Below are 17,152 nucleotides of genomic sequence, written 5' to 3' on the forward strand. Positions count from 1 at the left end.
TGTACCTCACTGAATCTAATTGTACCATGCTAATTTCGAATTGTACCATGGTAATTTGATATTTTGATACATTTGTACAATGTGTGCGAATACTCAGTTACAATGCATAAATTAAATCCAATTTAAATTCCACTAATAAAAATAATCATTTCATTTCATATTATTTTCATATTTATTTACGAACAACGAATGAACAATCCAATCCGAACTTGTTTAACAAAAGTTACGTTCATGTTTCATACCTTCCCTTACCGCCTCATGTGCACATGAGGCTAGAAGTTTCAAACCAGAACAACCCCGTGGAGAGGGTGGTCAGAGGGTTCAAACCAACTGTGCCAATTGATAGAGCATCCAAAAATACATCGGGTATGAGAGGGTCCTGGGGTTATTCCACTCCAAAGACCTTAAATCGTGGTTGGAATTTTCACAACCAAAGTATTCTCGAAGGGATGAAGAAGGTCAGAGGCCATGGGGGCAAAAACAATGGAACCGATAAAGCATCGCAAAATACATCGGATATGAGATGGCGTCCAGGGGTCTTGTCACTTCAAAGTACTCAAATCGGGTTCGGGCCAAATTTTTAGCGAGAAAAAATGAAGCCGCCCTGGTTAGATCGGAGAAAAATAATAATGATATCAATCGATTAAGTGTCACCTCCCGAAGAGTTATCTCCATTCCAGAAACCCCAATTTTAAGTCGGTGAAAATAACCCTTCTTGGGAAAGTATGTTCATGTTTGAACACATTGGTACTTGGTGACCGAGTTTTTGGGTGGTCTGGACCCAAGAGTTTCGACTGATTTAACATCATCCAATTTTTGGGCGATTTGGTGTGGAATTGTCGAAATAATAATACAATTAAATTTCATTCAAGACAATTTTATCATCTTGCTGTTTTATATGCAATAAAATTTAAAGGTGGTAATCGGCAAAGGTTCGATGAATCCCGTAAAATGAACAGTTGAGATATGAACGAACGCATTCATCTATCGCACGACCTTGTTGAGACGTGCTCACAAACTTTACTTATTCAATGTAACCTTGTCAATAAACTGAGCAACGGATTAACGTGTAGATAAACAATTGGCCGGGGGCTCAGATCGCAATCAAAACACCGTGCATTTTGAGAATCATTTATCTACATACTATGAAGTATCAAATTAGTAAAATATGCATAGTAAAATATGAAATTTATGTGCCATAATGTGTATGTATTCTGATTACATGAATTTTATTCTAAGACCAATCGTGAATAGTAGTAGTATTTTGATAATAAACAAAAAGAACATCATACACTACTGAATTTGTTAATATATGATTTTTTATTATAAAATTCGATATAATTACGTCCTAAACATTCTATCGAGGTTTTATTTATTAGTGTTTTCAATATCTTTTATGACATTCTATATACTAAAGCAATAATTCGCCCAAAATGCAATTGTACAGTATTGTAAAAAAAGATGCAGGTTTTAATGGTGGTAACACCTTCTCGGTCAATGATCTATACCTTTTCCCCTGCCAAACACTCCACTCATTATGAATCAAATATAAAATAAAATGTCTTACATCCGTAAGATGAACTTTTGGACATCGGAAAAATGGCAGATTCATGTTTCCTCGCACCGAAAACACCCAGAAAACAGTTCGACCGATTCCAATACTTTAACTTACACACTCGGTGTGTGCGGAAAAGTAGGATATGACATATTTGATATATATTAAAGATATGACAATAAGAGAGCAGACGCTAATAATGTGATAAAAACGTGAGTAATATAAAGATTATTGATGAAATTAAAAAAGTTCATTTTCAGTAATAAACTGATGGTGCAACGGTCAATTATACGTACGTTATAAAGAAAAAAGCTTCAATTTAAAAAGTGTATAAAAGCAATGAGCAAATTCTTTACCTTCATTACCATTTCAGATTGAAGAATCTAAAGGTGTTTTTATTCAACTGCTATTTTCATTTTATTCAACTGTTCAATTTCCAATATCGTGATCATTTTTTATTTTTATTTTTTGAATTTAATTGAGTGCTTTAAAAATTCGGAAACTCAGGTAATCTTTTATAACTAAGATTTTAAAAAAATCACAATTGTGTAAGAGATTGGTCTTTTTTTTATTAAAACCCACTATAATTAAGATAAATAGTAGTAAAATTTAATCACTAAAAGTTTAAGGTCTGTTTGTGGTCTTATTATTATTCTAATTTTAAAATGACCTTATTGACCGCAAAAATTGTAATAAAACAACCGAATTTACAATTCAGAAACTTTCATTTATATCGAATGCATTTCGGTGTTCTTCTGAAACACCATCATCAGCGAGTGTCAAATGTACACTAAAAAATATAATTTGAATAAAACATGACATAAATCAGTGAAACAAAACAATTGTACTATATATTGAATTCAAATAGATTACCGTAATTATGAATTCATGAGAAAACTGAATTTGGTATAAGTTTTGCGATACAAATAATGTTTAATAGACATTTCAATGCCTGAATGATATCATAATCATACGAAAATTTGCAGATGTTATTTTTTTCACAAAAAGCTAACATTCCGAAAGTTTGGAGAAATTTCAATACAATTGAGTGGTACCTTCCATAAAAAAATTTCGTTTTTAAGCGAAAAGTCCAAAATTTTTGTTCGATAGGTACCCCTATTATGCATTCAAATCTCTTTAAACCCTCGGAATGTTATTTTTGTGTGAAAAAAATAACATGTGCAAAGTTTCAGCTCATTACGATATCATACAGGCATGGCTTCCATACAAAAATCAATTTTTTTTTTAATTTTTGTATGAAAAGTGTGTCGAAAATGAATTGTATCGCAAAACTAACGTCATATTCGGTTTTCTCATACCCAAAATACCCCCAATAGATATTTTTGAGTGTTTAAGAATACATTAAATATCACTTTTGGAAGAAAAATTGAATTTTTCCCATGGATGGCCATGGGCATCACACCAGACATGACACTTTACTCTTATAACTGCACCGAACATCGTTCCTTCGATTTGGTGGTTTATTTAAAATTATTCAAATAAATATAATTTAATTTTTACATCAAGTAGTTTAGGAAGAGATAGAATTTGTTCTTTTTTATTTTATGTTTACAATTCATCTATTTTGTTTCAAATATTTCTCAATTCTCAGCTTTACCGTTGATAAATTTACTTCTGAATCAATTAAATCAGTATCACAATTTGGCATTTTCTTTGTATTGAATGTAATAAGCATATAATGAATTGGTTCATATTTTGTGTAATCGTTTCCCGTAACTGGAATATTAAAAAACGGTATTGCACGGGTATTATTCGCTGAATTATAATAATTTAAACTATTTGATATATGAGTTGACTTCATATCTCCATGAATAATTTTAAAGATGAAAGACACTTGCGCCATCTTGCGTCTTTCCTCAAGCGTAATCATTTGTAGAAACAGCATTCTATGCCCATATTTTTTTTTTTGCTTTTTTCAGTCTATGCCATCCCAGTTCATTCTCCTTAGGGCATGAAGTAAAAATTGTTTTTGTATTGACTCTATTCTTTTGCACATATTGTCGTAGTGTGGATTCCATATTTCCGATCCAGATTCGATAATTGGTAATACAAATGTGAAATAAAGGCGTTTAATTGTCCATGGATTGATGAAATCCTTGCCGTAGAACTTTAACCAAGCCAGTCTTGCTTTGGCTTTAGCCGTGACATGCTCAATGTGTGACTTGAAATTCATTCGCACATCAAGCAACACTCCCAAGTCCCTTATTATAAAGACTTTTTCGATTTCAATGCCGCCTATGTTGTATTTGTATTCATATTGCAGTAATCCCCGATGATATGATATGATCTTTGTTTTGTTTACATTCAATTTTAATAAATTGCGTCTATAATAATCCGCTACACGATCCAAGTCATTTTGAAGATTAATGCATTCATCTGTTGAGGTGATACATTTTGAAATTTTTGTATTATCAGCGAATGAAAGTATGCATGAATTACTAACAATCACATCTGACTGAAATAATTGACTTTTATAGATTTTACTTGAGACATTCAACAAAGAGCCAGAACTATGCAAAGTAAGATGGAGAAACTTTCTAATGTTAACTTTACGATGACCAATGGTAACGTATATGAGCCACCGCAAGGAGAGATGGAAGAAAAACTAGCTGCAATCTGGAGTGAGCTGCTAGGCATTGAGTGCATCAGTCGGCGCGACAATTTCTTTGCATTGGGCGGTCATTCTCTTCTGATTGTACGAATGCTGACACAATTGCGACAAGCCGGGTTGGACACTTGCTTCGGGAAAGTATTTGGCACGCCCAACTTGGCCGCTCTTGCAAAAACCGTCGTTCACTACAAGACACCCGGTATTCCATCCAATCTGATTACTAAAGACAGCACAATGATTACTCCGGACATGTTGCCACTTATCGATTTAACTCAGCAAGAGATTGATGAATTAGTCGCCCAGGTGCCGGGTGGTATAGCTAATATTCAAGATATCTACGGATTGGCACCGTCACAGCAAGCCATTTTATCCAATCATATAACGGCCAAACATGGCGATCCGTACTTGCTGGTTAATTGTTTAGAATTTATTGACCGATCGGCACTGGAACGTTATGCAGCTGCTTTGCAACACGTTATTGAACGACGCGATATTTTACGCACCGTATTTATATGGAAAGGACTCAGCGAACCCGCACAAGTCGTTTTGCATCGGGTTCCATCGTTACTTGCAGAAGTTTCGCTGGATGATACTGATGAGACAGTGCAAGAAAAATTAAAAAATCGTTTTAGTCCGCGTCACTACCGCCTAGACTTAAGACAAGCACCACCAATGCAACTATTTGTGGCACCAACATCTGAAGGAGGCTGGACGGCAATACAGTTGATGCATCAAATAATTGGTGATCATTCGACCGTACAGAGACTGTATTCAGAAGTCCAGACTATAATCAACGGAGAGAATGAACAGTTGGCAACGCCCACACCATTCCGCCATGTAGTGGCTCAAGCTCGTTTAGGAGTTAGTCAAGCTGAGCACAATCAGTTCTTTAGCGGAATGCTAGCCGATATTGATACGCCGACCTTGGCATTTGGCCTGAACGATATACAACTTGATGGAACTAATATCGATGAAGCGAATCTAAAGATTCCACAAGCACTCAATAATCAGTTACGAATGCATGCACGCCATTTCCGTGTCAGTTTGGCTAGCTTGTGTCATTTGGCTTGGGCACAAGTACTAGCCCACACGAACGGAAACGAAAACATAGTCTTTGGCACTGTGTTACTTCAACAATTTTACTCCGGAAAAGAAAATGACAGTGCCATGGAAATATTGACCAATACGTTACCATTTCGGTTAGATATCGATGACACTGCAGTCGATGATGTTGTGCGCAATGTTCATTCTCGATTGAGTGCTTTACTGACACACGAACACGCATCGCTTGCTTTGGCACAACGTTGTAGTGGAGTTCCTGCTGGTCTACCACTTTTTAATGCTTTACTGAACTACCGCCATAATTTCCAAACTGAGAATATCACTGAACTGTCCGCTAGTGAAGCACAAACAATTCATCCATTAACCATGTCGGTAGACGACAACAAAGAAGCGTTATATCTAACAGCCCAGGTGATGTCGCCAATTTCAGCAGTACGAATATGTGCCTATATGCAACAAGCTCTGATATCGCTGGTCGATGCATTGGCTGATACACCACATCAACCTGTACGGGCATTGACAGTGATGCCATCAGAAGAGCGTGAAATGCTGTTGCATATATGGAACCAAACGAATGTTAATTATCCATCTGATCGCTGCCTTCATCAGTTATTTGAGGCACAAGTGGAACGCGATGGACGAGCAATTGCCGTGAAGTGTGGTGATGAAAGTTTAAGCTATGAAGAACTCAATGTACAGTCTAACCGGCTAGCACATTTTCTGATTGCACAAGGAGTCAAACCAGATGATCCCGTCGCACTTTGCGTTAAGCGCAGTACAAAACTACTCGTTGCCATTTTGGGTATTCTAAAAGCTGGCGGTGCCTATGTGCCTCTTGACCCGGCTTATCCGAGTCAACGGTTGACAAATATTCTGGTGGATGCAGACCCACGGTGTTTGTTGGTAGATTGCATTGGTAAGAAAGCACTTGTAGATCATGAAGTGCCAGTGCTCGATTTGGATGAAGCGTTGCCAGACAATCTTTCGACCTGCAATGCTGACCCAGCCAAACTGGGACTTACTTCGGCACATTTGGTCTATATAGTTTATACCTCCGGAACGACCGGAGTACCAAAAGGGGTATTAGTCGAACATCGGCAAGTAACAAACTATCTTTACTGGTGTAAGGAGACGTTCGCGACTGAAGATTTCCAGCATACATTGTTTTCAACTTCTGTCGGTTTTGATCCATCCGTTTTTCAATCTTTTGCTCCGTTGTCAATGGGAAAGACGACACATATCGTTGCCAATCCACTCGCTATTACAAAAATACCATTGAACTTCTCCCTACTGGACACTGTACCTTCTGTCGTGAATGTAATACTAAATGCGAGCACTCTACCATTTTCACTTCGTACTCTCAGTGTCGTAGGAGAGCCGCTAAACGCACGCCTAATCAATCGTATCTTCACTCACACAAAAATCACAAAATTGTATAACCTCTATGGATCAACTGAATCGACTTATGCAACTTTTCATCTATATAAACCAGGGGATCATGTTTTTGAAACAATAGGGCGTCCTATTTCCAACTCTCGCATTTACCTATTAGACGCACATGGCCAGCTGGTTCCTTTTGGAGCCGAAGGAGAACTTTATATTGGAGGCGCTGTTATAGCTCGCGGCTACTTAAATCGACCGGAACTTACCGCGGAACGTTTTCTTCCGGATCCATTCAGTGAGAATCCATCGGCACAAATGTTCCGTACTGGTGATCGAGCACGCTATCTACCTGATGGCAATTTGGTCTATTTAGGTCGCATAGATCACCAAATGAATATTCGCGGTTTTCGAGTTGAGCCTGGAGAAATTGAGGCGCTCCTCGTTGAACATCCACTGGTGCGTGATGCCATTGTACAAGCATGGACAGACGGTCCTGAAGCCAACGTTCGTCTGATAGCATATGTAGTTGCTGACTCGAATATATCGCTTGCTCAGAATTTAAGAACCTATCTTACTAACATATTGCCTGACTATATGGTGCCGGCAGCTTATGTGTGTCTTTCATCTTTGCCAATCACAGCAAACGGTAAGCTAGATCGTTCAGCCTTGCCGCCTCCTAGCGATGAAGCATTTGCTCGTCAGTCATACGAAGCTCCGCAGGGTGAAATTGAAGAAAAATTAGAGTTAATATGGAGTGAGCTGCTAAGTATTGAACGTATTAGTCGGAACGATAATTTCTTTGAATTGGGCGGACATTCTCTGCTGATTGTACGAATGCTAACACAACTGCGGCAACTCGGATTAGAGGCCACTGTTCAAGAAGTATTTGGTAATCCCTCATTAGCCGCACTAGCTAAGATTATTGGCAAATACCAGAAAATCATTATTCCACCCAATATGATTTCCAAAAATTGCAAGAAGATTACACCAGACATGATGGAAATCTGGTATATCTGGGACGCACTGATCAACAGGTAAAAATACGCAGCTTCCGAATTGAGCCCGGCGAAATTGAGGCCCGTTTAATAGAACATCCTTCGGTGCGCGAGGCGGTTGTACAACCATGGAAGGACGGTCCCGATATTAATACCCGTCTGGTGGCCTTTGTAGTAGCCGATCCAGATGCATCACTAGCTCAAAATCTACGCACTTATCTAGTATCTTTACTTCCTCATTATATGGTTCCAGCAGCTTTTGTTTGTTTATCGTCTTTGCCACTTACGCCAAATGGCAAACTAGATCGGCAAGCACTTCCAGCACCGGACGTTGAAGCATTTGCCCGTCAATTATATGAAGAACCGCGGGGTGAAATGGAAGAAAAACTGGCCGCAATCTGGAGTGAGCTGTTGGGTATTGAGCAAATCAGCCGAAATGATAATTTCTTTGCATTGGGCGGGCATTCTCTCCTAATCGTAAAGATGCTTTCACAGTTGCGACAAATTGAACTGGATACCAACGTTCGGGAAGTATTTGATGCACCCTCATTAGCCGTACTAGCTGAGACTCTGAGCCATTATACGGCAATCAGAACTCCACCCAATCTGATTACCGTCGAAAGCACAGTTATAACTCCAGAAATGTTGCCGCTTATCGATCTGTCTCAGACAGAGATTGATGTGCTGGTCAAACAAATGCCAGGCGGTATAGCTAATATCCAAGATATCTACGGGTTAGCATCATTGCAGCAAGGCATCTTATTTCATCATTTGATGGCCGAACAAGGCGATCCGTACTTAATAATGGGTAATTTACAATTTAATGACCGTGCGACACTTGATAACTACGCAATCGCGCTGCAACAGGTGATTGAACGACATGATATTTTGCGTACTGCCTTCATTTGGGAAGGACTCAGTGAACCAGCACAAGTCGTCTTGCGCCAAGTTCCATCGCTACTCACCGATGTCATGCTGGATGATACTGATGACCATGTTCTAGATCAATTAAATTGCCGATTCAACCCACGTCACTACCGTTTAGATTTAAAACAAGCACCCTTGATGCGTTTATTGGCCGCTCCAACGTCTAAAGGAGATTGGATAGTATTGCAACTGATGCATCACATAATTGGTGACCATACAACACAAGAACGACTGAATATAGAAGTGAAGGCCATTATCGATGGACAGAGTGAGAAGTTGACAACACCCACACCATTCCGCCATCTAGTGGCTCAAGCTCGTCTAGGAGTTAGCCAAGCCGAACATACTAAGTTTTTCGAAGACATGCTTGCTGACGTTGATACACCCACCCTCCCGTTTGGTCTGAGCGACGTTCATGACGATGGAACTAGGATCGATGAAATGCACCTGAAGTTACCACAGGAGCTTAATAATCAATTGCGGGCGCATGCACGTCATTTACATGTTAGCTTGGCGAGCCTTTTCCATTTGGCTTGGGCGCAAGTACTGGCTAAAGCCAGTGGACACAAGACAGTTGTCTTCGGCACCGTACTATTCGGTCGTTTACATTCTGGAGAGAATGACAGTACAATGGGACTATTGATAAACACGCTACCAATTAGGCTGGATATCGATGAGAGAACGGTAGAGAGTGCCGTACGTCATACTCACTCACGTTTGAGTAGCTTACTGGCACACGAACATGCATCTCTTGCGTTGGCACAACGTTGTAGCGGAGTATCAGAACAGTTGTCACTTTTCAATGCACTTTTGAACTATCGTCATAAACAGCCGAGCATGGAAGTCACTACGTCGATTGATGGGGTCACTTTTCTTGGCGCTGAAGGGCGAACAAATTATCCAATAACTTTGTCAGTTGATGATGACAATGAGGCACTGTATTTAACATCCCAAGTGTTCTCACCAATATCAGCGTCGCGGATTTGTAGTTATATGCAACAAGCTCTATTCACACTTGCGGATGCATTAACAAACGCACCAGAGAAACCGGTGCAGACTTTGACAGTGATACCACAAGAAGAACGAGAGATGCTATTGTATAGCTGGAACGAGACAACAGTCAATTATCCACCTGTTTGTTGCCTTCATCAATTATTTGAGGCACAAGTAGAACGCGATGGGCGATCAATTGCCGTGGAGTGTGAGGGAGAAACAATGAACTATGCTGAACTGAACGCACAAGCAAACCAATTGGCACATTACTTGATCGCAAATGGTGTTAAGCCAGATGATCGCATCGCACTTTGCGTTAAACGCAGTACAAAAATGATCATTGCTATATTGGGAATTCTAAAAGCTGGAGCTGCTTATGTACCACTCGATCCTGCTTATTCAAGTCAACGGATTAATTATATGTTGCATGACGCCAATCCATTGTGTGTGTTGACCGATTCTAATGGTCAGAAAGCACTTGGAACTCATCATGTATCAGAGGTGAATTTGGACCAGCCACTACCTGATGGCCTGCTAGAGAATAGTCCAGATCCGGTTAAGTTTGGACTCAATTCTGGGCATCTGGCTTATGTTATCTACACTTCTGGCTCTACCGGAAGACCGAAAGGGGTGATGATCGAGCATCAATCTCTGCTCAATTTAGTTCATAGTCAAATTTCAATTTATGAAATAACTCATAGGAGTCGTCTGTTACAGTTTGCTTCTTGTTCTTTTGATACAAGCATATTGGAAATCTCAATGGCTTTAACAAGTGGAGCCTGCCTTTGCATACCAAACGATGAAGATCGTCAAACAGACACTTTCTTGACTGGATACATGAACGCAGAAAAGATTACCCATGCTCTTTTGCCGCCGGCCTTATTCCAAGACACACAAAATCTAAGTGATTTAACTAATTTGGAAGTGTTGATTTTTGGTGGTGAAACGCCTTCGCTATCATTGCTACAAACTGCCTCAAACCACACTAAAGTTTATAATGGTTATGGTCCAACGGAGACAACCATTGCTGTTACTACTTGGTCATTTTCGGACAATTTTACCTTCCATTCGATACCCATTGGTCGTCCAATAGCCAATACACAGATTTACCTGCTTGATTCACAAGGCGAACCGGTTCCATTGGGTGCCGAGGGAGAGTTGTATATTGCTGGTGTTGGTGTTGCGCGCGGCTACCTCAACCAACCTGAACATACCGCCGAACGGTTCATACCGGATCCATTTAGTGAAAATACAGTGGCACGCATGTATCGCACCGGTGATCAGGCACGCTATTTACCTGATGGCAATCTCGTTTATATGGGACGTACCGACCAACAAATAAAAATTCGCGGCTTCCGAATCGAGCCCAGTGAAATTGAGGCCCGGTTAGTTGAACATCCTTTGGTGCGTAAGGCTGTGGTACAATTATGGAAAAACAAACCAAATACTGATGCCCAACTCGTCGCTTATGTTGTGGCTGATCCCGTAGATCCATCACTAGCTCAAAATCTACGCACTTATCTACTATCTTTACTGCCTGATTATATGGTGCCAGCAGCTTTTGTTTGTTTATCTTCTTTACCAATCACACCCAATGGAAAATTGGATAGGCGTGCATTACCCACTCCAGACGATGAAGCATTCGTCCGTCAATTGTATGAAGCTCCAAATGGTGAGATGGAAGTAAAACTGGCCGCAATTTGGAATGAATTGCTGGGTATTGAGCGAATCAGCCGAAATGACAATTTCTTTGCGTTGGGCGGGCATTCGTTGCTGATTGTACGAATGCTAGCAAAGTTACAGAAAGCCGGAATAGATTCCAGTGTCAAGAAAATATTTGATACACCATCTTTGACTGCACTAGCTAAAACTCTCGTCAAACACCAATCGTTCAGTATTCCAGCCAATCTGATTAATGTAGACACCACAAAGATTACTCCGGATATGTTACCTCTTATCAGCCTATCTCAATCAGAGATTGATTTGCTAGTAGCACAGGTGCCTGGTGGAATATCCAATATTCAAGATATTTATGGGTTAGCACCATTACAAGAAGGCATCTTGTTTCATCATATGATGGCTGAGCGTGGCGATTCGTACTTGTTAGTTAGTCGTCTACATTTTAGTGACCGAGAGGCACTTAAACGTTATGCAGCCGCTTTGCAACAGGCGATTGAACGACACGATATTTATCGGACCGCCTTCATCTGGGAAGGACTCAGTGAACCGGCACAAATTGTTTTGCGTCGAGTTCCTTCGATACTCACCGAGGTCACACTGGATGAAACCAATGAGCCGGTTCTAGAACAATTGAATAACCGATATAATCCACGTCACTACAAACTAGACCTAACCCAAGCACCTTTGCTGCGTGTGTTTGCTGCTCAAACTTCTAAAGGAGATTGGATGGCAGTGATTCTCATGCACCATTTAATTGATGACAATACAACACTAAAAAGGCTGAATGCAGAAATTCATGCCATAATCGACGGAGAGTGTGATCAGTTGACCACACCCACACCATTCCGCCATGTAGTTGCCCAAGCTCGTTTCGGTGTTGGCCAAGCCGAACATACTCAATTCTTCGAAGGTATACTTGCTGACGTTGATACACCGACCCTTCCATTTGGTCTGAGCGACGTTCATGGCAACGGGACCTCGATTGATGAAATGCACCTGAAGTTACCACATGAGCTTAGTAATCAGTTACGGGAGCACGCTCGTCATTTACATGTTAGCTTAGCCAGCCTTTGTCATTTGGCTTGGGCACAAGTACTTGCTAAAGCCAGTGGACACAAGATAGTTGTCTTCGGCACCGTACTATTCGGTCGTCTACATTCCGGAGAGAACGAAAGTACAATGGGACTATTGATAAACACGCTACCAATTAGGCTGGATATCGATGAGAGAACGGTAGAGAGTGCCGTGCGTCATACTCACTCACGTTTGAGTGCATTGCTAGAACATGAACATGCATCGCTTGCGTTGGCACAACGTTGTAGCGGTGTGCCAGCAACTTTGCCACTTTTCAATGCGCTACTAAATTATCGTCATAATCAGCCGAGCATGGAGGTCTCTACGTCGATGCATGGGGTCACATTCCTGGGCGCTGAGGGGCGAACAAATTATCCAATAAACTTGTCAGTTGATGACGACAGCGATGCGCTGGCTCTAACAGCCCAAGTGTTGTCGCCAATATCAGCTGCACGGATTTGTGGTTATATGCAACAGGCGCTTATCTCACTTGCTGATGCATTAGCAAACACACCAGAGAAATCGGTGCGTTCATTAACAGTGATGACACTGGAGGAACGTAAGATGTTGTTGCATAGCTGGAACCAGACGACAATTAATTATTCACCAGTTCGTTGCATTCACGAGTTATTCGAGAAACAAGTAGAACGTGATGGGCGAGCAATTGCCGTGGAATGTGAAGGAGAAGCTTTAAGCTACCAAGAACTCAACAAGCATTCAAATCAACTAGCACACTATCTGATTGCAAGAGGTGTTAGGCCAGATGATTGCATCGCAGTTTGCGTTAAGCGCAGCACAAAAATGCTCGTAGCTCTTTTGGGAATTCTAAAATCCGGTGGCGCCTATGTTCCTCTCGATCCGATCTACTCCAGCCAACGTCTGACACATATTCTACAGGATGCCAAACCATTGTGTCTGCTGGCAGATTCCACTATCCCAAAAGCACTTGGAGTCCATCATCAGGTGCCAATTGTTGATTTGGATGAACCGTTACCTGATGTTTTTTCGTTCAAAAATACAGATCCCGACAAACTAGGACTTACTCTTGCCCATTTGGCTTATGTAATTTACACCTCCGGTTCGACTGGAATTCCGAAAGGAGTGATGGTAGAGCATCAATCTGTTATTAATCTTGGCTGTGCTGTGTCATCACTTTTGGGAGTAACATATACTAGTCGTGTTATGCTCTTTGCTTCCTGTGCATTTGATGCCAGTATGGGCGATATTGTAATGGCTTTAACGAGTGGAGCCCGTCTATGTTTGCCGAATGAAGAGACACGTCAAAAAGATGTTTCTTTGCTTAGTTACATTCGTACTAAAAATATAAGTCATTCAACTATTACGCCAGCACTGTTTGCAAAAACACAAAATCTAGCTGACTTAAGAGGAATGCAGACGCTAAGTTTTGGTGGAGAAACACCATCGTTATCCTTACTAAAAAATGCTACCATTCATACGAACGTTGTTAATGTCTACGGCCCTACCGAGACGACAATCACTGCAACAACTTGGCAGTGTCCTGTGGATTTCTTAAGTTATTCGATACCAATTGGTCGTCCTCTATCAAATACCCAAATTTACTTGCTAGATGCACAAGGAGAGCCAGTGCCATTAGGAGCCGAAGGAGAACTGTATATTGGTGGAGCTGGTGTAGCCCGTGGCTATCTCAATCGACCCGAACTTACCGCAGACCGATTTCTTCCTGATCCATTTAATGAGTATCCAACAGCACGCATGTACCGAACTGGTGATCTGGCACGCTATCTACCTGATGGGAATTTAGTATATTTAGGACGCACTGATCAACAGGTAAAAATCCGTGGTTTCCGAATTGAGCCTGGCGAAATTGAGGCCCGTTTAACGGAGCATCCATTGGTGCGCGAAGCGGTTGTACAGCCATGGAAAAATGGGATTGATACCCGTTTGATAGCCTATGTAGTGGCAGATCCAAATGCGTCACTCGCTAACAATCTACGTACATATTTAGCATCTTTATTGCCTGATTATATGGTGCCGGCAGCTTATGTTTGTCTATCATCATTACCACTCACACCAAATTGCAAGTTAGATAAGCATGCATTACCGTCTCCAGAGGATGAAGCATTCGCGCGTCAATTATATGAATCTCCACAGGGTGAAGTCGAAGAAAAAGTTGCATTGATTTGGAGTGAACTGTTGGGTATTGAGCGAATCAGCCGAAATGACAATTTCTTTGAGTTGGGTGGCCACTCGCTGTTAGTCATGCGTTTCACGAACCTTATCAAAAAGCTTTATGATATAAGCGTCAGTCCTCAGGCAATATTCTCCTTTCCAATACTCAAGGACTTATCAGAAAAAATTACCAATTCTTACGACAATATGTATTCAGATGTTGCTATACCAGCTCGTCGCTATGGTGATCAAGCACCTATATTTCTTCTTCCCAGTGGTGATGGCAATATTTCTTATGGTTTTGAATTTGCACACGAGATTGATAAAAAGGTACCTGTTTATGTGTTACCGTGGTCGCCGCCAGAAAAAGAGCAGCCATCATCCATTGAAGAAATGGCCAATACAATGATTTCGCTAATAAAGAAAGTACAGCCGAATGGCCCTTGCGCTGTAGCTGGTTACTCTTCTGGAGGTATTCTAGCCTATGAAATAGCAAATCAACTCACAAAGAGTGGCTATCCTGTTTCGTTTACGGGTTTAATTGATACGTATCCCCCTTGCGTATCTATTCCATATAATGAAACCGAGATGTTTTTAACCTTTATCGCAAGGAAATTTCCATTTTTCAAATCATTAAATGATACAAAGTGGTGGGAACGAGTCTTGAAATTGTCTCTAAATGAAGCTATCGACGAAGTTAAACAAAAGAATGTTGATTTGAAAAATGAAGATATCGATTGGGAAGTATTGTTATTGAAACAACGAATTCACTACAAAACGATATGCGAATTATACAATATAAATCCAATATCAACTACAGTCAACCTATTTAAGGCAACGGAAATAGGCAGGTCACTTATTGGTAATGAGTACTTGGATAAATGTCTTCAAAAATATAGTAATAGTGCCTTGGAATGTTTTAATTGTCCAAAAAATGGATGGGAAATGTACAATCTTCCAAACTTGCATGTCACTCCTATAAATTGTAATCATACGACAATAATTGCAGATGCGAGAAATCGAAATTTATTGGGAAGACTGGTAACTCAGTCTCTTCTGTCATGTGACACATGTATTAACTGAAACTACCAGAAGGAGAACATCTATAAAATATAATTGTAATTCTAAAAAATGAAAATGTGAAAATATTTTTATTCAATAAATATTGTCATTGTTAATTTATTTAGTGTTTCATAATAAATTATGGTGTTTTATACACCATTGGAAAGGTAATTGAACGTAGAATAAGATAGTATCATCAAATTTGAGATCCATGTATAAGTCAAAAACACTTCTTTCGAAGTTCCCAGTGTGACGCAATACTGTAAATCTAAAAATGGTCTGATATAAATTTTCAGTGACGCGTTCGCTCGAATATGTACAAAATGTTATTATTGCGTCGCCTCTTTCGCCGCTAAAAAATTTGGAAACATAAACTCTTTGTAAAAATACTAAACCGTTCTCCCATTTATTTAAAATTGTATATACTTGCAGCGACTTATTATTTTTTATGGACATATTACAAATAAATAAAATTGAAAATAATTACTTTAGATTAAAAAACAGCAGATTTTTTTTTCAGAGTGAAACATAACTTTTAGACATGTAAATCATTTTGTGTTTGCATTTTAGAGGCGACGCAATAATAACATTTTGTACATATTTGAGTGAACGCGTCACTGAAAATTTATATCAGACCATTTTTATATTTACAGTATCCCAAGTCAGTATAATACTCTATTCGAAGAGTGTACACTGTCTCTTCTCACTCTCTTCGTATAGTTTTATTCGACTCTCTTCTCACTCTCTTCTCACACTCTTCTCACTCTTTTGCATAAAACACGTATATTCAGTTCCCACTCCTTCCTTGTATACTATACATACACAACAACTGTACTGTGTTTGATGCAAAAGAGTGAGAAGAGATTGTACACTCTTTGAAAAGAGTATTATACTGACTTGGGATTGCGTCACACTGGGAACTTCGAAAGAAGTGTTTTTTACTTATATCAATAGTTTTGATAGTATTTTGGCTACCGTTAATATTTTCAAAATGGCAAAAGATGAAGATTTTTGTATAGGAAATGTACCATGTACGCAATGAGAGGATGTGAAGACTTCAAGTCTCTTTGAGCCGACGGTGGCGCACCGAATTTCAAAGGGGACGTCAATGTAATTTTACAACTCAAATCAAAACTAAACAGCGCGCCAATTTTAAAATTTGCTGTCATTTCCTCCCATTGCATGTACGAATTCTACCGCAAAATAAATGTCATATTCGAAAAACCCTCAAATACAAATTGTCTAGGGGGGAGACACAAACGATTAAACCATGATTCCAATATATAAACAGTAATCCTACTATTCCACTAATCCGTTTTAATTGTCAAATATGATGTCACATTTCGCCGCTATTCACTTTGTTGAAAACTTATTTATCGACACTGGAGTATGACATTTTGTTATTGATAATTAAAATTATTTTTTTCATCAATAAAATTTTGAGAAAGTCTATCTATTGTTTTGTAAATTTGTAATCGACTTTTAAACAAAAAATATCTCAAAAAAGAACAAATTACTATCTCAAAACAAGTTCAATGCTTTGATCAAATTCTGTACTATCGATTACAAAAACATTGAATCTAACCCATTTTCGCTATTCCATACATGGGATTAGTGAATCCATGTGAATCCAACTAC

At 39.7% G+C, this 17,152-nt stretch overlaps 2 protein-coding genes across 2 annotated transcripts; both read left to right on the forward strand.

Annotated features, from left to right (window-relative positions):
* The first annotated feature begins 2,009 nt into the window (after nt 1–2,009).
* On the forward strand, nt 2,010–7,682 carry LOC116347467 (linear gramicidin synthase subunit B-like). The gene is made up of 2 exons (XM_031778053.1): nt 2,010–2,062; nt 4,054–7,682. The coding sequence occupies exon 2, from the start codon at nt 4,089–4,091 to the stop codon at nt 7,668–7,670; it is 3,582 nt and encodes a 1,193-aa protein (XP_031633913.1). The 5' UTR covers nt 2,010–2,062; nt 4,054–4,088; the 3' UTR covers nt 7,671–7,682.
* On the forward strand, nt 7,682–15,634 carry LOC116347466 (linear gramicidin synthase subunit C-like). The gene has a single exon (XM_031778051.1). The coding sequence runs from the start codon at nt 7,871–7,873 to the stop codon at nt 15,533–15,535; it is 7,665 nt and encodes a 2,554-aa protein (XP_031633911.1). The 5' UTR covers nt 7,682–7,870; the 3' UTR covers nt 15,536–15,634.
* Nucleotides 15,635–17,152: the final 1,518 nt, after the last annotated feature.

The sequence above is a fragment of the Contarinia nasturtii genome, unplaced genomic scaffold (genome assembly GCF_009176525.2).
Source record: "Contarinia nasturtii isolate CC-2019 unplaced genomic scaffold, AAFC_CNas_1.1 Cnas_scaffold_1905, whole genome shotgun sequence".
In the NCBI taxonomy this organism is placed as follows: domain Eukaryota; kingdom Metazoa; phylum Arthropoda; class Insecta; order Diptera; family Cecidomyiidae; genus Contarinia; species Contarinia nasturtii.

Bases quoted from the DNA above. Each gene is read 5' to 3' on its own strand.
- LOC116347466 (XM_031778051.1), top strand. From the start codon at position 7,871: ATGGTTCCAGCAGCTTTTGTTTGTTTATCGTCTTTGCCACTTACGCCA.
- LOC116347467 (XM_031778053.1), top strand. From the start codon at position 4,089: ATGCAAAGTAAGATGGAGAAACTTTCTAATGTTAACTTTACGATGACC.